This window comes from Balaenoptera physalus, assembly GCF_965194825.1.
Source record: "Balaenoptera physalus genome assembly, chromosome: 2".
Classification (NCBI taxonomy): domain Eukaryota; kingdom Metazoa; phylum Chordata; class Mammalia; order Artiodactyla; family Balaenopteridae; genus Balaenoptera; species Balaenoptera physalus.
The window spans coordinates 175335666-175359338 of NC_138883.1; the positions used below are offsets into that span (position 1 = coordinate 175335666).

The following is a 23673-nucleotide window of genomic DNA, read 5'->3' on the forward strand; positions in this document are numbered from 1 at the left end:
GTAGGCAGCTCCTTGGGGTCTCTCTTATAAGGGCACTAATCCCATTCATGAGAGCTCTGCTCTCATGACCTAATCGCCTCCCAAAGACCCCACCTCCAGACACCATCACACTGGGGCTTCGAATTTCAACATGAATTTTGCGGGGACGTAGGCATTCGATCTATAGCATGATTGAAGCGTGCATTGTCATTGAAAGCAATTTGATTCACTGCTTGCAAAAATATTAAAAATTTTCCTCTATCAATTATATTATCACATATTTTATGAAAAGCCAAACATGTTCTAGGTGTTTTCCAGTTAATCGTTTAATATTCATATTGCTAAGAGTTTACATAAAGTACTGAATTTAAATTATCAGTAGGTGGGGCTTCCCTGGTGGCACAATGGTTTAAGAATCCACCTGCCAACGCAGGGGACACGGGTTCGAGCCCTGGTCCGGGAAGATCCCACATGCTGTGGAACAACTAAGCCCGCGAGCCACAACTACTGAGCCTGTGAGCCACAACTGCTGAAGCCCACGTGCCTAGAGCCCGTGCTTCGCAACAAGAGAAGCCACCGCAATGAGAAGCCTGCACACCGCAACGAAGAGTAGCCCCCGCTCCCCCTGCTTGCTGCAACTAGAAAAAGCCCACACGCAGCAACGAAGACCCAATGTAGCCAAAAATAAATAAAATAAATTATCAGTAGGTGGTGCTGCTGAGATTGAATCCAGACACTTAACTGAAAGATTAGGATTCACACAGGTTATGTGGGAAAGAATGTGACAGAGCCGTCAATTTCTGATTTGTTGTTTTTCATGACATCTGAAAAGCATTGATTTTTAGAATTATGATTTACTTAATATGTGGAATATTCTGGATTTGCCCAACAAAGGAGCAGCAATGGATGTGTCTCCACAGAATCTGAAGGATAGGCATGTTATAGATCATTTTCTGACATGCTATACTGGGGATTAACTATTGCCTTCTTGATTCATTGCTTTGAGATATAAGCAATGAATCAAAATGTGCATCAAGATTTTTTAAATGGTTCAGTTTTAATTTCCTGGAGAAGAGAATTAGATGCAATTTAACAAGTGCCCCAAGCAATCCTTGTGGTCACACTGGTTTGGAAAATGCTGACAATATGCAGCCTTCTTCTTCTGGCCTAAGTTTCCTTATACACTTGGCCTGAGCTTTCACAAACATTCTGGGGACACAGTCACCTTTGAAAAGGTGAAGAAAGCTATGGGTCTTCTCCCCAGAAAAATTCTCCCACCTAGAGTGTTACATATAATTTCAGGTGCTTCAGAGAGATTTATTTTTATTTATTTATTTATTTGATGTGGACTATTTTTTTTAAAGTCTTTATTGAATTTGTTACAATATTGCTTCTGTTTTATGTTTTGGTTTTTTGGCCGCGAGGCATGTGGGATCTTAGCTCCCTGAACAGGGATCGAACCCGCACCCCCTGCATTGGAAGGCGAAGTCTTAACCACTGGACCGCCAGGGAAGTCCCTCATAGATATTTAGAGTCCATCTATATAGGCTATTTTATGAACCCCTGTCCTATAGAATCAGTTTAAAACTCCTCAGTCTAGATATCGAGGCTTCCCCTAACCTCGGCCCACCCCACTGATGGACCCTTTTGCCCCATTATTTCCATCATAACTCAGGAGGTGTGAAGATGAACAGATTTTATAGATTATGTTCTTGACCATAATGGAAAAATTGAAATCAAAGAACCCGTATGGTTTCTGTACAGCCTATGTGAGTTCTTCATACTACAGAATACAGTCTATTGAGGAAATGATCTAGGCAGGATTTCATATTTTGCATCATTGGGATCTTCTAGGAAAAAAAAAAAATGGTAAAGGAGATTGCGTTGACCTGTTAAGCCACTTTTTTCTAGACTCAAAGACAAGCCTTTTATTTTGAGCATAATTTTAGGGCCATGGTGTACCACAGGGAAAGGTATTCTGGCAGCACCGTGGTGAAGCATGAAGGCTCAGGTCAGGCTTCTCCAGTCTTTTACCAAAACATCCTTTGGCATCACCAGGCCTGGATTCTACCAGCAGAGCTGTCAAGTCACTCAAAGTTTTCTTTTTATTATTGAGACTAATAGGTTTGTTGCTAGTCTGAATCAACTTAGCCGTTTACTACTGACTGTAATATAAGTTCAAAGTATTGTTATCATTACAGAGGAAGGTCTATAGACTAATTCCAATACCTTAGGTCAGATCCCAAATAGATATTAAAAATAGAAATCATATCTGGGCCATTACCTCTGTGATGGTGATTTAACCACTACATTGTGTTCACTTCTATATTTATTATAATGATTAGCTAGCTGTTTATGTAAAATTGGTTTATCCAAACTTAAATAATATAGGGGAAAAAAAAACAAAACTCATGTTGAGTGGCAAGACAAAGTTTTTAAAAACACATGCAGAGTTTTAAAATGTAAACATAGTTCTTTGTATATATGAAATTTTCATTTACTTATTTCCCATCATCTCATTTTAACAATAGTGTAAAGTTGAAGATGGAATTCAGCAGATGTTTGAGCACCAGCGGGTTCTAACAGCTACTAAGTGGACAGAAAAAAAATTGGCATAGCGGGCCTGACTGCCATTTTTTTGAAAGTCCTGTTTCCAAGGTTGGCCCTTGGCTGGCATTTGGGAACTTGGATTTGAGGAGGGTTACCACCATTCTCACAACAGATAAGAGTGGCTCACTGGGCCTAAACTATTTGCACAAATGATGTGGTTTATGCTGAACACCTGCTTTCCTTCTGGGAGTCTGGAATTTGGGGACATGTCAGGTAGAGAGTACCTACATGATCAGCCCCAGTAAAAACCCCAGGCACTGAGTCTAGAGAGCTTTCCTGGTTGGCAACATTTCACATGTGTTGTCACAGCTTGTTGCTGGGGGAATTAAACTCGTCCTGTGTGACTCTGGACCGAGGACTCTCAGAAGCTTGTACCTGGTTTCCCTGGACGTCCCCCTACGTGCCTTTTCCCCTTGCTGGTTTTGCTTCAAGTCCTTTCAGTGCAATAAATTACGGCCATGGGTACAGTATGCTGAGCTCCGAGAGGCCTCCTAGTGAATCATCAGAACTGCGGGTGGCATTGGGGTCCCTACAACACAACAAGATCCTGTCACTGCCTTAAAGGAGGTCATGAATGTGTAAGGAAAGAAAACATGTACATTTAAAACTACAGCACGAGGTAGAATTTAGTAAGGCATTCAGTACTATAAGAAGAGATAAGGGCTAATATTGCAACTGGGGAGTTAGGTACAGGCTTTAGTCATTTCTGTTCTGGAGCAAAATTTTTTCTTCAATTTTATTGTGGTAATAATCGGTACACAAAAAACCCCACGTAATTAACGTACACCCTTTTGTGAGTTTGGACGTATGTATATACTCATGTTACCATCACCACAATCAAGGTGATAACTATATCCATCATCTCCAAGTTGTCCTTGTGTCCCTTGGTTTTGTTTTTGTGGTAAAAACACTTAATGTGAGATTTACCCTCTTAAACTTTTAAGTGCATAATACTTTATTATTAACTACTGGCACAACGTTTTAGAGCCCATCTCTGGAACTTACCCATCTCGTATAACTAGCTTTATGCCCATTGAACAACAACTTCCCATTTCTCCATCTCCTGGTACCACCATTATATTGTCTACTTCTATGTGTCTGGCTATATTAGATGCCTCACATAAAAGGAATCACACGACATTTGTCCTTCTGTGACTGACTTATTTCACTTATCATGTCTTCAGTGTTGTTGCAAAGAGTAGGGTTTCCTTCATTTTTTTAAGGCAGAATAATATTCCGTTGTATGTATATACCACGATTTCCATATCCATTCTTGCTAGTGGACATTTGGGTTATTTTCATTTCTTGGCTGTTACGAATAAGGCTGCAGTGAATGCAGGAGTGAAGATGCCTCTTCAAGATCCTGATTTCAGTTCCATCCCAGAAGTGGGATTGCTGGATCATCTGGTAGATGTATTTTTAATATTTTGAGGATGCCCCATACTATTTTCCATAGCAGCTATACCATCTTACATTCCCACCAACGGTGTACAACAAAAATTCCAATTTTTCAATGTCTCTCCTCGCCAACACTTACTCTTTTTTTTTTTTTTTTTTGGGTAATAGACATCTCAACAGGTGTTGTCTTGTTCCAAATTTTAGAGGAAAAATTTTGCTTTTTCACATTGAGTATGATGTTAGCTGTGGGCTTTTCATATATAATAGCCTCTATTGTGTTGAAGTAAGTTCTTCTATACTTGATATAATTTTTAGAGTGCCATGAAAAAGCGCTGAATATTGTCAAATACTTTTTTCTGCATGTATTGAAATAATCACATGATTTTTTGGTCCTTCATTCTGTTAATGTGATGTTGTCTCATTGATTTGCATATGTTGAACCATCCTTACACCCTCGGGATAAGTCCCACTTGGTCATGGTTTATGATCCTTTTAATGTGCTGTTGAATTAAGTTTGCTAATATTTTGTTGAGGACTTTTTATATCCATGTTCATCAGGAATATTAGCCTGTAGTTTTTTGTTTTTCTCTTGTGGTGTTTTTGTCTGGCTCTCCTATTAAGATGATGCTGGCCTAATAAAAGGAGTTTGGATGTGTTCTCTCTTCTATTTTTAGAAGAGTTTGAGAAGGACTGTTACTAATTCTTCTTAAATCTTGATGATAGAATTTACCTATGAAGCTGTCTGGTCCTGGGCTTTTTTTCAGTTGTTGGGAGATTCTTGATTATTGATCCAATCTCATTATTTGTTATTGATCTGTTCAGTCTTTCTATTTCTTCTTGACTCAGTTGTGGTAGTTTTTAACGTTTCTTCTAAGTTATCCAACTTGTTGATATATAATTGTTCATAGTAGTCCCTTATTTTTTTTTTTAAATTTCTGTGACATCAGTTGTAATGCCTCCTCTTTTATTTCTGATTTTGAGTCTTCTCTCCTTTTTTTCAGTTATTTCAGCTGATGGTTTGTTGATATGTTTATCTTTTCAAAAAACGAACTTAGTTTTATCTGTTTTTTGTATTGTTTTCTATTCTTTATTTCATTTCATCAGTTTCTGCTCTAGTCCTTATTATCTCCTTCTTTATGCTAATTTTGAGCTTAGTTTGTTCTTCTATTTACTTGAGGTATAAAGTTAGGTTGTATGAGATCTTTCTTCTTTCTTAATGTAGGTGTTTGTCACTAAAAGCTTCCTTCTCAGTACTGCTTTTGCTGTATCCCCTAAGCTTTGGTATATTCTGTTCTTTTTTTTCATTTGTATCAAGATATTTTTAAATTTCCCTTTTGACTTCTTCTTTGACCTAGTGGTTGTTCAAGAGTTAATTTCCATGTATTTGTGTGTTTTCCTGATTTCCTTTTGTTATTGATTTCTAGTTTTATTTCATGGAAGAATGCAATAAAATAAAGTAAAAAAGATTTCAGTCTTCTTAAATTTGCAGTGACTTGTTTTGTGACTTAGCATGTGATCTATCCCAGAAAATGTTCCATGTATGCTTGAAAAGAGTATATATTCCACTGCTCTTGGTTTGGAATATTCTGTATATGCTGTTAAGTCAAATTGGTTTATAGTGTTGTGCAGGTCTGCTGTTTAATTATTCATCTGCCATCTGAAAGATACATCCATTGTTGAAAATGCAGTATCATAGTCTCCTACTATTATTGTTTTGCTGTCATGATATGTCTTGATGTATTTCTTTGTGAACTGATGATTTTCCATAGTGGTATGCTTTGATTTCCCTCTTCTTTATCTTTTTTGTATCTACTGTTAGATTTTGCTTTGTGGTTACCATGAGGTAAAACATCTTAAAAATATAAAAGTCTATTTTAAGCTGATAAGTTTGATGACTTATAGAAATTCTACCCTTTTACTTCCCCCCACTTTATGTTTTTGATGTCACTGTTTATCTCTTTTAATATTGTATATACATTAACAAATTATTGTGTCTACAATTTTTTTTTGGTTTTTTTTTTTTTGGCTGTGCCGTGCAGCTTGCGGATCTTAGTTCCTGACCAGGGATCAAACCCGGGCCATGGCAGTGAAAGCGCAGCATCCTAACCACTGAACTGCCAGGGAATTCTCTGTCTTTTTAATACTCTTATGCTTTAACCTTTATACTAGCAAAAATGATTAACACACTACCATATTACAGTATTAAGAGTATTTCAAATTGGATTATATACTTTACCAGTGTTTTATATTTTCATGTTTTCAAGTTGCTGATTAGCATCCTTTCCTTGATGAAAAAAAAACTTGGAAGAACTACTTTTAGTATTTCTTATAGGGCAGATCTAATGGTGATGAAATCTTTCAGATTTTGTTTTTTGAGGAAGTCTTGATCTTTCCTTCATTTCTGAAAGACAACTTTGTTGGGTAAAGTGTTCTTGTTTGGCAGGGTTTTTTTGTTTGTTTGTTTGTTTCTTTCCCCAACACACTGAATATATCATCTGACCCTCTCTTGGCCGGCAAGGTTTCTGCTGAGAAATTTGCTGATGGACTTATGTGGGCCCCTTATATGTGAGGAATTTATTTATCTTTTTTTTTTTTTAATTGTCTCTTTGTCTTTGATTTTAGGCTGTCTTATTATAATGTATCTTGGAGAAAATCTTTTTGAATTGAAATTTCGGGATGACCTGTTAGCTTCATGAACTTGGGTGTCCAAATCTCCCTCCAGATTGAGAAGTTCTCAGCCATTATTTCTTTTAATGAGCTTTCTGCCATTTCTCCCTCTTTTCTTCTGGGACTCCAATAATGTGTAGATCGTTTCTCTCAATGGTGTCCCACAGTTCTTGGAGGATTTGTTCACTCTTTTTCATTCTTTTTTCTTATGCTGCTCTGACTGAAGGATTTCAAATGATCTAAATTCTAGTTTACTAATTTTTTCTATTGTGTGGTCAAGTCTGCTATCAAAGCTCTCTATTGAGTTATTCAGTTCATTTTATTCTTCAACTCTAGGATTTTTTTTTAATAGTTTCTGTTTCTTTGTTGAACTTCTTATATTGTTCATGCACTGTTTTCCTAGTGTCCTTTAGTTGTCCCTGCTTTAAGAGGGTTATTTTGAATTCTTTGTGAGACAGTTCATAGAGCTCCCTATCTTTAGGGTCAGTCACTGGAGCTAATCATGTTACCTTGATTATTAGTGATCCTGTGGCTTTGTGTTGGTTTCTGTGCATTTGAGGAAGTAGGCACCTCTTCCGGTCTTTACAGATTGGCTTCAGCAGGGAAAGCTGCTAGTGAGACATTCCAGGTGACCCATCTGGTGGTGTCTGCGGTTGGCCTTGCTGATGAGGACCCTGGGCTGGCAGCTCTGGTGCCTGGGTCAGCAGATGGGCAGGCTTGGTGCCTGAGTCCTTGTGGTCAAGCCTGGATCCTGGCTCCACAGAGCCAGCTAAGTGCTGTGAACCTGGGGTGAGCCCAGTGTCTGGGTCTGCAAGTGCTGGCTTGCTGCTAGGCTGGGCACCTGGCTTCATGGAGCTAACGTGGTGCTGGGGTGGGTTGGGAGCCTGGGTCTGTGATAGCAGACCTGGCACTGGGCCCGGCTGGGAGCCTGGGTTCATGGGGGCCAGTCTGGTGCCAGTGCTGGGATGGGCTGGGATCCTGGGTTTACAGGAGCCCAGCGGAAGCCTGACGCCACAGGAGCCACCTGGGGCTGTGGAAGCTGGCAGTGCTGGGGTCTGCAGTGAAGCTGGGTGCCCACTTCATTCTCCTGCCACGGGAAGGGTGTCTGTTTCCCCAGGGGGCTGCCCAAGTTTGGATAACGTCACATAATGTGATTATCTTTCCTGCCGTCTTCAGTGGCTCTTTTCTTATTTCTGTGCTCCATCCAGGTGCTGTAATCCCTCACCTGGAACTCTTAGCTCTTCTGAAGGTATTTTTACATGTGGACAGTTGTTCCAGCGGATGTTTCTGGGAAAGGATGGGCACTGGAGATTCTAATACTGCCATCTTGCTGACGTTAGTCCATTCCATTTGGTTCCTGTGTTTTCCTGATTTTGCTTAGTTGTTTATCTGTGTTCTCTTGTAGTCCATTGGGCTTTTTAAGATGATTAGTTTGAATTCTTTGTCAGTTTGTGGAACTCCATTTCTTTAGGGTCAGTAACTAGAAGTAAATGTTTCCTTTGGTGGTGTTATGTTTCCCTGATTCCTTGTGATGTTTGTTTCCTTTGTTGGTGTCTGTGAATTTCAAGACCGTCTCAACAGGCTGGCTCCAAAAGGGACAGGACTTCATCAGTATGACTCAGCCTGGCCTGGGATCCTGGGATTCTGGATTTTGGTGGCATCCACAGGCAGGGGGGGTTCACTTCCAGGGTCCTTGGGGTCTGTAGTTCAAAAGTGCTTGTGGGGTTTGTGATTGGGCAGGACTGGCTAGTTGAGTGGGGCCGGCTGGCGGAGCTCTGTGGTCAGGTGGGGTTGTCTGTGTGGCTGCGATGCCGTCTCTGAGATCTGTGTGCACTAGCCACTGAAAACCCCGACCTCTTGTTAACTTCTTAACCGTCTCCAGGTGGTCTAGCTGTGCCAGTTTCTTCAGCTTTCTGCATGAGGTGAGACAGAAGTGGGCCTCTTGAGGAGTGCCCTGAAACGCTGGGAACGTTGGATATGCACCTTGGTCTCTCTTTTCTCCACTAGAGAAATGGGCCAAAGGGGATCCTTCTCGGTGCTGATGTGCCGGCTTGGGGGGCATTGGGGGGCAATGCAGACAAAGTGAAACTGTTCTTCTTATAAGAACAGTTCTTATAAGAACATTCCTTTTAAATGTGATCTTTCTTAGTTTTCATGCTCTACTGGGGTGCTGTAGCCTCTTCCCTGGGCTCTGGAATTCTCACAAAGGCATTCTTGTCCATGGATAGTTGCTAAACTGGTGTTTCTGTTGGGAGACTAGGGCTGGGGACTTCCCATTCCGCCATCTTGCAGATGTCACACCTTGGAGCAGACTTAAGAGTCTATTCCATTAAGACCTTTCTTTGAAGGAGCATTCTATTTCTCTAGCTAGACTAGTTTCTTGAGCTCGAGAATGTGCCTGCTTTTATTCAGGAAACTTTACCTGAACCTCTGGGTTGACCATGTCCTCTTCCTCTCTGCACTGGAGATGACTCGGACACGCATCTCTCATTGCACTTGTACTGAAATGATTCATGGCCCTATCCGTCTCTTCAACCAGACCGTAAGCCTGTAAGGGCAGAGGGCATCATGTCTTGGTCATCTTTGTACCCTTGCATTAGCATAGTAGCTAGCATAGAGAGTCCACTCAGTTCATTTGTGAATTCATTCTGTCACTCATTCAACGAATAATTATTGAGATCTTACTATGTGCTAAGCACTAGCCTAGTATGAGTATATAACAGAGAGCAAAATTGGTAAAAATTCCTGCCCTACCCTTCTAGTTGGGGGAACAGACAATTAACGTAATAAATAAGTCAAATAAACATTATGCTATTAATAAGTAAAAAGAAAAAGTAGGGAGAAGGATAAGAAATTGAAGAGGGAGAATATTGGAATTTTGGATAAGCAGTCTCGCTGAGAAAGTGTCATTTAAGTAAAGGCCTAAAGAAAGTGAGGTAGTTGGCTCTTTGTCTTCTGTAGGAGACAACAGCAAGGAGGAAGGCTGGGGGAAGCCTTGATGCCTGGTGTGTTTGAAGAATATTGAGAGAGAGTAATGGGAAATGAAGTCAGAGAGAAATGTGCTGAGTGGTAGGGCCTTGAAAATTCTGGTAAAGCCTTGGGCTTTTACTCTAAATGAGATGGGAAGCCAATGGGGGGCTTTTGACAGTGAAGAGATCAGCTGACTTACTTCATTAAATGTTTATCAAACTAAATAGTCCAAGAAGACATATTAATTATGTACATTTATAGTCTAAATGGTAATTTAGGTTAGAAGATTCCAAACCCACAATATCTTTAAAACTATCCCCTTAAAACAAACCAAAACAAACCTGCACCGTGCAGTGGAGTTAGGGAACATTGCATTTAGGCCAACCACTTAGAGATTTTGATCTAGCTAGATTAACCAAAATAACTAGATAATCGTCACTTCTGCATACTTTCTGAAGATATGGGTATATCTACTAACATTGTTCTCAAGTTATTTTATCTTAAGTAAGGAACAATTGGAGCGCTGCAAACTTACCATCATATCCTTAACCATGAAGATTTGGGAAATTTAGGTTAAATCATTCTTGTGAACTTTGGGATGAATATACGGTAATTAATTAGGGCTGCATCTACACTCAAATGGATTTTATTTCTTTGCTTAAATTTGTCACTTTGGAATACTCAAAGGTCAACTAGATTACTGTAGTCCCTTAAAAAATAAAAGCTGAGAATTATTGTAAAGAATGAAGTGACTTCCTGCCCCTCTTTAATATTCTATTTCTAATACTTAGGTCCCATTTATATACCACTCCACACAATTTGTGTGATGTTTATATACCAGGAGTGGGAAGTTTTAGTTCTTCCTTTCCTTCCTGCTTTCTTGCTGTTTTGAGATCTGGACGATTATGATAGAAAACATTTTACAAGAGAGCACCATTACTTTTAAAAAGTAAGGACATTCTAGGGTTTCCCTGGTGGCGCAGTGGTTAAGAACCTGCCTGCCAACGCAGGGGACACAGGTTCAAGCCCTGGTCCGGGAAGATCCCACATGCTGCGGAGCAACTAAGCCTGTGCGCCACAACTACTGATCCCACACACCATAACTACTGAAGCCCGCATGCCTAGAGCCTGTGCTCCGCTGCAATGAGAAGCCCGTGCACTGCAATGAAGAGCAGCCCCCGCTCACCGCAACTAGAGAAAGCCCGCGTGCAGCAACAAAGACCCAACGAAGCCAAAAATAAATAAATAAATTCATTTAAAAAAAAAAAGTAAGGACATTCTATACAATTTGTTAATTTGAAGAATAAAGTCACTAGATACCAGATATTAAAAGGGTTACAAGAGTGAATACGCTGTCATCTTTGTTCTTACAAAGTTGTTTATTTATAAATAGCCAGAGAGATGAAATTAATCCTTTCCCTATAATATGAATTTGTATAGTCTGGACTATGACAGCATAACATTAGTAAAGGGGCTTATATCACATGGTAACATAATCTTACTGAGTTTACTTCAGGTGATTTATTTGATGACATCGTCTTATGAGGATCAGTAATGTATTTTGGAAATACTCTTTGGAAATGATAAATAATCAGTAAATTTGGCATAGGGACACACTTTTGCCTCTTCCCTGGGCTCTTCGTAGATCCAGCTTGATCCCGAGAGCAGTTTCACTGCCACCAGATCCTGCCTTTTTGCGTATCAACACCACATGATCACAGGAAACAAGCCACGGATATGCCAGAACATTCCTGGCAGTTTGTACATTTTGTTTCACAGAATGAAATGCCGAAAACAATGAGCAAAACTTGAGATTACAAATGATCTTACAAACAATTTAAGAGACTTTCAACTTTTGGCTTCCTGCCTGCAGGAAGGAAATGACAGTTGGAAGTGTGGAGAACAGGTGCTACCCTGGACAGCATGATATCTTCTGCTTACTAAAATAAAAAACACTGCATCAACACTCCTGTGTGGAAGTGAGTTCTAACCACAAGACTCAGTCTTTCCACCACAGACCCAGCTTCAGAAAACCAAATCTGTTTCCTACCAGGAAGTTGTTAAAGCCAGCCTTAAAGAGCAGACCCAGGGACAGAGTTCTTCAGATCAGTCTTGGACAAAAATCCAAGTAAAGAGTTTGGGTGGTTTGAAAATGTCCCCCTCCGTGTCCTTCTAATTACTGGCAGTGCAATTGCATGGCGGACTCATCAGGGGACTTAGAAGGGAAAGAATCAGGATTGGCATAAACTGGTCCCTGCTGAAGGGGTAGGTGATCGTAAACCCTCTCTTGTATCCCTTTGTCTTTGTCTCCGAGTCAGGGGTGTGGCATTATTTTTTCCCCAGTAGCTTAATGCTGGCATCATGGCTTGCTTTTTCTTTGGTAAACTTGCTGGTTACTCTATCCCTCATGAAGGAAACTTCCCTGCCTCCCAATCTGTTCTGGAAAATTTAGACAAATGATACTTTGAAAGGACTGAGGACCCTGAAATGATTAAAGGCTGTGCCTCGGACCAGACAATTACCAGACAGTCCTCTCCAACCTCCTTCATTAACGATGCAAATCCATCATGGATATGCATTCTTGAGGGCATGTGGGTTGGAAAATGTTGGGAAAGGCATTGTAACATTGGGACCTATAAAGTCTTTGTGAATGCTTGCAAGGGGCATAGTCTTTTCCGAACACGCATCATGAGATTAACAAGCTCTGCAATCCCCAGGGGCTTTGTCCTTGGAGCCATGGCTATCTAGGAAGGAGACATGGCGGCTGTCATTGGGACCACTCAAGGACATTGAAACTCATGAGCTGAGTGAACAGATTGTATTGGGACAGGTAGTACATGACTTCTCCTTCTGAAGGGTCAGTGTAGGAACTGCATTCTCTTGGAATAAAAGACGAGTTAGCCATTTTCACAGCCTCGCACGTTCTCCCTGCTGCCCACCACTTCTCTTACCTTTCATCTGTTCATTCCTTCCTTTCCCAAGTATGTACTAAGGGCCTATTATGTGCCAGGCATTGTGCTGAGAAATGATGGTACAAGGATGAAAGCAGACGTTCTCTGCCTTCAAGGAGCTTGCGGTTTTGTAGGGAAACCAGTGTGCAAACATTGTAGGGAGACAAGTGCTTCAGTGGTAGTATTTGAAAGCTGTTTTACATACAGGAGGAAATACTCGCTTCTACTTGGAGAAGGAGAGTAAGGAAAGGTTTCACAGAAGCTAAAACCCTTAATCTGGGGCTGAAGGGTGAAGACTACACTTATTCACACTCTCCTTTGAGGTCAGGAGAAGACATTCAAATACAACCCTAACTGCCCAGCAAGGAAACAGTTCTTCAGGGCATTCCCCCATCTCCTGCTTGCCTCTTGGCTATTTCACTGCTGTTCAGTACAGCCACTGCAGGGATAAGTGGGAGTGAAATTTGTTCATTTTGCTTCTGCTTGGAAGTGAGGGAAAACAAATTTGTGGAGGGAAGATTATAAAAGAGCACAACATTTTTATTAAGCTGGAATTTCTTTGTTCAATTGACTTTTATTAGTCTAAAATTATTTTCTAATTTTTATGCTTGTGAAATATTACAACTATGCAAATATTAATTTTAAAAAAACACAAAAACCCCCTCTGCCCCAACTCACCCATTCCCCAGGGATAGCACTCTTAACAGTTTGGTGGATTATCTTTCTGGATCTTAAATTTACATTTAAATCTACAACTATAGTATTTCAGAACAAACATCCAATTCTTCTCTCTCCCACCCCTCTCCCCACCTCACTGCATCATGAAAATTCTTAAAATTATTTTTCAAAGAAAATATAATTATACTATATGGAGAAGATTGCTGTAACAATATATAGATCTTGCTTTGAGTCAATAGAAAAATCGATACATACGTTCATTTGTACCATTTTTTTTTTTAGATTCCATATATAAGCGATATCATGGGAAAGAATCTAAAAAAGAGTGGATGTATGTATATGCGTAACTGATTCACTTTGCTGTACAGCAGAAAGTAACACAACATTGTAAATCAAGTATCCTCCAATAAAAATTTTTTTAAAAATAAAGGTTTCTTAAAATTCCCCTGTGAAACCAAAAAAAAAAAGAAAAGAAAAGAAAAGAAAAATCAATACAGGCCAAAATTCACCTTCTCTAATCAACTCGACTTTGATTTTTTTTCAGTCCTCTCCTCTGAATCATCCAGTAGTTTTACATATTGTTTCTGTCTGGCCCCTGCTCATGAACACATTTTTCTTTTCTTTTGTCTTATACTCAAGCCCTTTGGTTGCAAAGAATGAAGGCCCTGTTTTGTTAGAATACAGGTGACCTGGAGAGTCGAGCAGCTGGGGGACTGGTCTTTCTTTGTGTGCTTGCATCGCCCCATCCATCTGTCCCAGTCAGCTCACTCTCTGGATTGACCTCCTGTTCCCTCACCATTTGGCTTCCATTTGTTCATTCATTCATTCACTCATTCATTCATTCACTCACTCACTCATTCATTCAGCTAATTACTGAGTTTGACCACATGTCAGGGGTGGTTCTAGCACATACAGTTTGAGCCGCTCTGATCCTGACTCAAAATCATGGCCTCCTTTAACTCCACTTGTCAAATTCTCCACGTTTTTTAGTTCAAATTCCTAAGGGTGAGAAAGTGATTGGCCTAGGTTATGCCAGGCCACGTTTAGACGGCTGGACCTTCTGTGGCCCCGTGCCTGTTCGTCCAGATGTGGCTAGAGGAGGGTGGTGGAGGCCTGGGCAGGGTAGGGCTGTCCAGCTCACTCCGTACACCTTCTTAGGTCCTACCTGTGTGTCTGTGTCATCTCCCTACCAAAGCGTAAGTCACTCACTAAGCCTCTACCATGATCTACCATGATGTTACAAGGGTAACACAATCAGTCTTTCCTTTACATGGAGTTGGGCTCGTTGTGGGCAGAGGACGACAGTCATAAACTCCCTGCCACTCAAGGAAAGCACAGCTAGTATCAGGGCGTTCCCTGTGGTGGAGAACAGCTGGTCCCATCACGTGAATGTAACACTCTTGGTCTTATCTTTGAAGGTAAAAGTGAAGAGAGAATAGGAACCGGAGGAAGATTAGAGGCGAGAAATATAAAGTGAGTCTCAGTTTTAAATTCCCGTACATGGAAATAAATGGAATTACAGTCCAGGTAAGAGCCAGACTGTTTTTACTCGACACCTGTCTTCAAACGCTCAGATCACAATTTCTATTAATACACAAAATTTGTGGAAGAAATTATAATACATTGTAGCACTAGATGACTCAAGACCGAGGGTTAGGAGGTTAAAATCTAGTTTGTATCTAGTATCATTTAAACAGAAATTTTGTCAGGGATGATACAGAGAATTGATGTCAATGGTATGCTATTAGAAATAGTTGTCTTACCAGAACCGCTGCTCAGACGGTTTTCTGCCCCATCCTTTCGTATTCTTGCTGTCCTTCTTCCAAGTCTCGTCTTTCATTTGTGAGGGCTTCTGCTACACGTCAGTGGATCCGAGGTCAGAGAGAGTAACTTGACCGCTAGAGGAGCCGCCTGTCTGATTATCCTGCAGTGGGAAGGCAGGAGGTGTGAATCCTCGGGGCTGCCCCCAGAATCCTAGGTGCATCCCGAGAGCCAGGCAGCCCTGGGGTCCCTTCTGCGAAGGGCCTCGGGGGAGAGAAGCTGAGAGAAATGCACGCAGGGGTCGGGTGGTGAGGTGGGGTGGCATCTGACAAAGCCAGCAGGTAGGAGGGGCTGGGTCAGCGTGTGTGGGTGCTGGACTCTCCTCGTCACTCCTGCACTTGATGTATCAGGCTCCTCTGTGGCGCCCAGGTGGCTTCCCTGTCTCTAGGTTAATACCACTCCTGCCCTGCCTTCGCATCAGCACCGCCCCTCCTTTCCAGGTGTTCCAGTGACTCCTCTGTTCAGAAAATGCTTTTTGACACAGACACGCATGCGCACACACACGCCCCAAATCCTTCATGGGACGTGGAGTTCTGACCCCAGCCGATTTTTCTAGCATCACTTTCCCCTGGGTCCTGCCATACACACCAGGCTCTCACCACCATTCCTCCCTCCTTGCTTCTTTGCCTGCCTGAAATGTCACTGACACCCCAACACCCACCTTCGGGCCTCCTCCTCATCTTTCCCTCCCCTTCCCGCAGCCCAAAGAGGAAGTTCTCTGGGGTACCGCGGCATTAGGCTGTACTTCTGACCTCGGTTAATTTTTCGTTGCCCGTAGGTTTGTTTCCTCCGTGGACCGTGAGCGTGTTCAGGGCAGGAACCTTTGCCCCTCGTCCGTTGTCACACCCCCACCCAGCAGGGTTCTCGTCGCGGCTGCTCCAAAGCGGTTTGCAAAGGAGGGATATTCACGGGGACCTCTGTTGTCTTTTCAGTATTTGCTTTTGGACTGGATATAGATAACTCTTCGTGTGTCGATCCTGATAACCGGTTCCTCGTTATCGCCATGTTAGCTTCCTGACCTGCAAAGTAAAAATAATGCTGGTCTGCGTCGCATAGCAATTAATGTGCAAGAACAAATAAATATTTCAAGTAGCAGGAAGAAGTCTGGTTAGGAAACTGGCAAAGTGAATCCAAACTCCCTCTTCAAGCACTTTGAAGAAAAATGAGGGGTCCTTCTCCTAGATGAAGTCTCAGATTTTGGGTATTTCTCTTTGCCTGAATTTGCTTAGATATAAAAATAGGGGATTGGATTATGTCTCTTCTTCCCCTTTAACTCTAAAATTATATTATTGCAATGGTTCTACTTAACAGGTGTTAAATATTACATAAATGTTTTTTTGTGCTCAAATTCACAATAAAGACTACATTAAAAGACCCCGCTTTCACCGATGCTCCAAAGCATATTCCGAAATTCATTTGACTTCTAGTAACGGATGTGCAAACACATTAAGTGATCACTTCCACAACTCCTCTGTTTCTTTAAGAGACCTCGGTTGTTAAGTTGGAAGTTCACTGAACCATATGAGGGTCAATAAAAGAATAAAAAGTCACCGGTTAGTGATTCGAGTACAAGGAACTTGATCCCAGTTCAGTGTCTGTGTGCCCATATGCTGCTCGCAGTCAGAGAGGGAGCCTTTGCCCCAGGCGCTCGCCCCTTCCAGGATGGCTTCCGGAAGGCTCGTGAAGCTGCTGGTTTTTGAGCTGCTTGAGCTTGCTGCTTTCTGTGTCCCCACGCTGGTGATAATGGAACAGTTTGCTGACGCCTACCAAAGCTCAGGTGGTACACCCGACAAAACGCGTTATTGGCTGGTTGTTTCCTGTTCCATCGCCTACGTATCTTCAGTGACTCTTTTGATTTGGGTTCCCGTGAAAGTTCTCTTGTACAGGAAACGTCACCTTTACCAAAAAATCAAAGGATGGTAAGTAAAAGAATTCTTTAGCAGGGAACCCCTGGGATGCTTTCAAAGAGATTTTCTCATGTACCCTGGGTAAGGATGTTAGTGTAGCACACAGGTACATAATGTGAGATTAAGGAGAAGTAATAATCACTTTATATAAATGTGTTCCTATTATGGTATCTTCCATATTTTTTATCGGGTCATTTTTTTACTGACATGTGTTCCTAAGAGTTAGCATGAATCTCTGATACTCTTGAGTAGTAATTGTTGTTGTACTAATTCCTCTGTACACTGAACCGCACAAAGTTATCACAGTTAATTTACAGAAATCATAATTGTAAGGTTCTAATATAGAATTTTTTCTTTTGTGTAAAACTGAAAGCAATGTCTATGTTAAAATGTTTACATTGCATTATTTTGTAGCTCTAAGGCATCCTTTGAGCATTAACCAACTGAGATTTTTAAGCAAATTGGTTCCTTTACTTAGATTTAAAAAAAATAATACTTTGCTATGTTGGTAAATTCTATTACCTTGGTGAGGGGAGGGGTAAGTACTTCAAATAATAACACAGAAATATTTTAAATAAATCAAGGTTTAATATGGATTGAACTCAGTTTAACTAATGACTGTATTGATCCAAGTAAAGGTAATGAGAACATATAATCTCTGATCCTCATATATTTTTCCTTTTAAATCTTCAGATCTGGTTCTTGCCATCTGGGATTTCTTTGTTTTCTTTGATAAGTTAAATTTTTCTTTCATACTGATTTTTTTTTTTTTTTTTTTTGGCTGCATTGGTCTTCGTTGCTGCGCACGGGCTTTCTCTAGTTGCAGCGAGCAGGGGCTACTCTTTGTTGCGGTGCGTGGGCTTCTCATTGCGGTGGCTTCTCTTGTTGCGGAGCACAGACTCTAGGCGCATGGGCTTCAGTAGCTGTGGCACATGGGCTCAGTAGTTGTGGCTCGCAGGCTCTAGAGTGCAGGCTCAGTAGTTGTGGCAACATAGTAGTTGAACAACATAGGACTTCCCTGGCGATTCCGTGGTTAGGACTCTGTGCTTCCACTGCAGGGGGCCTGGGTTTGATCCCTGGTCAGGGAACTAAGATTCCACAAGCCACACGGTGTGGCCAAGAAAAATAAAGTTGGACAACATAGAACACATTTGAAAAGCAAGGAGTCGGGAATTTTAACCCAAGCAAAGGCAGAAATGTAAAAGTAATAGACACAGCAGTATAGTGACAAATCCTATTGGGAGGGTGTGGCAGGGGAGGCATGAAGCGTGGGGCGCAGGAAGGGCTCCTTAGGTGCTGACACTGGGTGTCACCCCCAATCTCACCAGGGGACTTTCAGTTCCCCGAGGGCAGAGCTCCTGTGAGGTTTCCAAAAATAAATCATGTGGCTAGCATCAATGGGGTTTAGGTGTTTTCCAACACTTGACCCAAATCCTCAGCATCAACTAAGGGTTGGGTCTGAAGCTGAGCTGGGCCCTCCACCCCTCACACCCGCTAGGTGTGGCTTCGACTGTTGAAGACTCCTGGCCAGGCTGGGGAATGTGTAAATGAGTACAGGAGTAAATCAGTGGCAAGCTGGTCATGCCCAGGAAGGTGCTCTTTGAGGTTTTTTTACATTGGCTCAATCCCTAGGACCTTAGGTCTGAATATCATTCAGGCAGCAAACCTTCCCATGTTGCTTACTATTATTAATATACTATTATTGTTATTGTGATTAAGCTATAATTGCTTCTTTACTGATCACTTATTATGTACTATAAAATTTATGTATGAATTTCATTTCATCCCATACCACCTTGTGAAGTATGTATTTTTTATGAGCTTATCATTATTATTCCCAAGACGAAACTGATGATTAGAGAGGTTAAGAAACTTACCCGGTCAATTGACAAGTGAGTGAAAGGACTATACTTTGGACCTAGGTCCATCTGATTCTGTAATCGGTACTTCTAACCACTACCCGAAACTGCTTCTTTGAAGGATGAGGTCCCAGTCTCTGGGGGCAATTGAAAGTAAGGAAGAGAGTAGTCTTTCATTTCTACCCCCTAGTGTTTGTGTTTGTGTTTGTTTGCTGTTTTTGTCTGTACATCTGGTCCAGCTACTCCCCTTGTGCTAAGTTGTCTTCGGCTGTCACAACAATTACATCTTCCAGTGATTTCTTTTGGGAAATCCTCTTCCAGTCTTTTGTTTCTATTTGTGGGTGTGGCCGGCCATGAGTGTTCTAAATAGTTTTTGATAGAGGACAGGTTATCTATGATTTCAGTGAAACTGTGAAACTGTTCCCTCATGACCTCTTTTATGAGCCATTATTATCTCTTACTGGCTAGAAAAGAAGAAATTGTTACTGAGTACTAGTCTAGGAGCCTTACACATTCCGTACTGTTAAACTTAAACTTTATGACAACCTAGTAGGTATGCACTAGTATTCTTGTTTTATAGATGAAGAAATGGAAACTTGAACATGTGATTAACTTTGTCTAGTGATAAAGCTTATAACTGGTGGAGCTGGGATTGGTGAGCCCAGACTGATCTTATTGTGTGCTGTTTCTTCTAACTTATGCAACTGCTCCTGTATTTTTTCTGACTTTGAATGCTAAGTGTGTTTCAAGAAAAATGCAATTCTTCTAGTGTCATTAGGATACATTTCCCCTAAAGATGTATATTTGGATGTTATATATGAGTCCCAAAAACGTGTATAGGATATTTTAATATATGTGGTAACATAGCATGCGTGTGTCATATAACCTGATTCCTAGATGAAGATGATGCAAAAATTATTGCTACTATAGAAAGTAGGGATTGAAAGTATGAATTATTTTTGAAGAATACTTAGATAAATAGTTGTTTATGTGAGATTTCATAGATTCTTAGCATTCACAGATACACTGTTGATGGGCCTATTTGAGAACCTCTCTGTATGTCCACGTTGGCGTCATGGGCCCTGTGAGGCTGGTATTCAGGAGAGAGTGAGTCAGCCAGCTAGTGAAGCCCTGACAATATGGCTGAGAGTTGCAGACCTGAGTTCAAATCCCAGCATTGACCCTGATTGGGAGACCGTGTGTGAGTTCTTTAAATTTTTTAAATTTTAGTTTTCTCATGAGCAGAACAGGGACGACCTAGTTTCTTTACTGGGTTGTTTTAAGAAACTGAATAAGATTATGCATGTAAAGTTCCGAGCACAGTGCCTGGCACATAGTAAGGACCCAGTGAATATTAGTGTTGTTACCTAAGAGTGAATCATGTTTCCATTGAAAACATGATCTGGGGTAATCCTCAGAATGACTCTGAGAAGTGGTAAAAGTGATGATAAAAGTGATAAAACTGAAGAAAATTCTATGTTATAAGTGATACTCTGCATATCTGGAGAATCTTGTTGGTCTCTTTTATCCTCTGAGAGTAATGAGGGTCAATAAAGTGGTATCATGAATATCTTATAAAGTATTTTGCATATATACATAACATGCTTTTATTTATTTTTTACTTTTTTTAAATTGAAGTATAGTTGATTTATCATGTGTGTTAATTTCTGCCACATGGTGAAGTGATTCAGTTATACATATATATATACATTTTTTAATATTCTTTTCCATGATGGTTTATCTCAGGATACTGAATATAGTTCCCTGTGCTCTACAGTAGGACCTCATTGTTGATCCATTCTGTAGGTAATAGTTTGCATCTGCTCACCCCAAACTCCCAGTCCATCCCTTACCCTCCCCCATCTCCTCCTCGGCAACCACAAGTCTGTTCTCTACAGTGTGTGTTTTATTTTTCATTTTCTCGCTTGACCTGCATTGTAAAGTTGAGGGAATGGATATAATTGCCATTTTATAAGGCAAGAAACAATGTCAGAGAGCTTAAGACACACACTAAACCAAAAGTAGTCTGAACTTTTATCCGGTGTTCTTTCCTTTATTCTTGTTAAACACTTCCTCATTCTTTTGGAATGATTGTTCCTTTTTAGGGTTGCCTGTCATAATTTATAATAGACTAGGGAGCTGGTTTGAGGAACGAAGAAAAGCTATTTATATCCACACCAAATTTTATATCCCAGTAAATAAGAGGAATCTTTGCCTGGGATATCAGTGAATAGGTGAAAACATTGACAAACTAGCCGGAAACTGAAGCAGATTTCCTCAGAGAGGGTACCTTGGGGCAAAATAATCCTGGAGGACTTTTGGGGATTCCCAGACTGCTTTGAAAGTCAGGGCTATCCCGGACAGTGCTAAGTTAGAAAGACTCCAACATTTTGGAACATTTTACCTTGTTTACATCCTTAACATATGCCCCCAGATTTGCTGTTGATTTGTTTCAGGTGGCAGTGGTAGTAGCAGCAGTAATAGTTATAGCTGTCACCATAGTAAAATAAGAGCAAATACTGACTGAACAATTACTATGTACCAAGTAGCGTTGTAAACACATTGCCTGTATTATTTTAGTTAATTCTCTAAGCTTTTTGAAGAAGAACACTTACAGTGCGCATTTAACAAGTGAGGAAATTGGGGCACAGAGGTTACAAGACGACCCAGCCAGTGAGTAGGGAGCCAAGACCAACCCCAGGGTGTCTGGGGTCAGAGCCCCTGAATGGTCCACAGGGACACACAGGAGTGACAGGCTAACCCGAGGAGGGAGGGCTCGCTCTTCTCAGCACCTCTGAGAAGGTCATCGGCGAGTTACCACGAACTAAACCCTGGTGCTTAACAGTTACCTCTTCCCAGAGCATCCCCTTTCTTTCAGTCTGTCTGTCATCTTCTGAAACACTCAGGACTGATCATTTTCTCCTCCTTGATTACAGGCTTTCTCTGCTTGTCCCACCATCTCCAGTAAAGCGGCGTGAGTGGATTCACTTTTGCTTTTCTCTGCTGCATATGCAATGTCGCCAGATTCCATGAGTTCTTTCTCTTTCATCTCTTTCTCTTTCATTCAGGACCTTGCCCTCCGTGGCTGTTTTCCTCTCCCCAGTCAGGCGCCGATTTCCAGGGCCACCTGGAGGTGTACACTTGAGGTTCTGGCATAGTTCCCCAACTTTTCACCTATTCAGGTCCAGCGTCAGATCCCTTGTTCTGGTCGCTTGTGTTCAAAAGGAGGCATGAAGAGCATTTTATTAACCTGCCGGTGCTCTGGCAGCCTTCACCAGCTGCTGTCCTTGCCTTTGGCCTCTCTGTCCCCCTCATTCCCTCCCAGTCCTTGTTGACAGAGTCATAATCTTCTTGAAAAATGGTGTCTGCATGTCAGTTCCACCTTTAAAACTCTACGCTTCCCCTTGCTTGTAGAATTCAGTGTTGGCATCATTCTGCAGCTGGAAGGCACCTTAGCGTTCATCTAGGGCACTATTTCTCACAAGACAGTCTGCCTCTGATTTTAAAGGGAATTTACGACTTTTTGCGTCTCTAATTATGAGAAGAGCCTTCCTTATTTCCTTGAATTGAAATAAACTCTGCCACCATGTAGCTTCCTTCCAATCTTCCTTGTACATGTCACATCCTCTGCCCCCCTTTATATGCCAGTGAATTTGGCCGTGGCCGGGAGCTCTACCCATCGCCCCCGGATTTCCCCTTTTTATTGCTTTCCTTTTTTTTTTTTTATAAGATGCATCAAGTATTTTAGTTTATTTTTTTGAATTTTTTTTTGAATTTTTTTAAAATTGGGGTATAGTTCTTTTACAATGTTGTGTTAGTTTCTACTGTACAGCAAAGTGGAGTTCCCTGTGCTATACAGCAGGTTCTTATTAGTTATCTATTTTATACATATTCGTGTATATATGTCAGTCCAATTCTCCCAGTTCATCACACCCCCCCACCCCCTTACCCCCCACCCCCCAAGATGTGTCAAGCATTTTAATTCGGAAGTTGCATACTTCAACTTGCATAGAAAAATTTGGCCTTATCAATCAATCAATCAATTTTCAGTGATTCAACACTTACCAATTTCAGAGTACTGTCCTTGTTATGAAATTACACTAGCATGGCTACAAGCAATTAATTAGCCCCATATAATGGTCACTCTCAGTAGCATGAGCACATTTCTTTCTTTTTTTAAAAAAATTTTATGGGAGTCTAGTTGATGTACAGTGTTGTGTTAGTTTCAGGCGTACAGCAAAGTGCATCAACTCTACATATACATATGTCCCTCTTTATTGCTTTTCGAGCACGCTCGTCGGCTCTCAGAAACTGTCACTTGTACAATGACGACTCCCCACGTTGTGTCTCTAGGGGTGACCTCTTCTCTGAGCTCACTGGGTCGACACTGAAGCTTTTCACATATTTGAAGATGGCCTCATCGCTGCCATCTCAGCCACATCCCATCCAGTCTGCTACATCTTCTCTTCTCCAGTGGCCAGGCTCCATCAGTATTTCTTGTCTTACGATTTCTGGACCCTCTACTCTTTGGGATGCCTCCTTGGGATGCTGCCTGGCTTGTTAATGTCTGAGTGGGGTCTCACTGATACCACACACCTTCAATTTATTACAAAGCACAATAACGCGAAACGTGGCAAAACAAGGTCTGCCTGTATATTGGTTTTAGCCAACAGGTCTAAGTTTTAAGGCTTGACGATAAACCTCTGTGTCTGGACACTCTGTCCTCAGGGCTCATCACGGTGGTGGCTCCACCCTCCTGGCCTTGGGCAGCAGCCCTGCGCTCTGGATCTGAGGAGGGCACCCCTGGGCCCGTGGTGACAGCGGCAGCTTCCC

General features: G+C 41.4%; 1 protein-coding gene across 1 annotated transcript in view; it reads left to right on the forward strand.

The window, feature by feature from the left end:
* Nucleotides 1-23673, forward strand: part of MRC1 (mannose receptor C-type 1) — a 172453-nt gene that overhangs the window by 8399 nt on the left and 140381 nt on the right. Inside the window, exon 3 of the mRNA XM_082452741.1 lies at nt 413-16993. Coding sequence (XP_082308867.1) covers nt 16737-16993 — 257 coding nt within the window. The 5' untranslated portion in view covers nt 413-16736. The remainder of the gene's footprint in view (nt 1-412; nt 16994-23673) is intronic.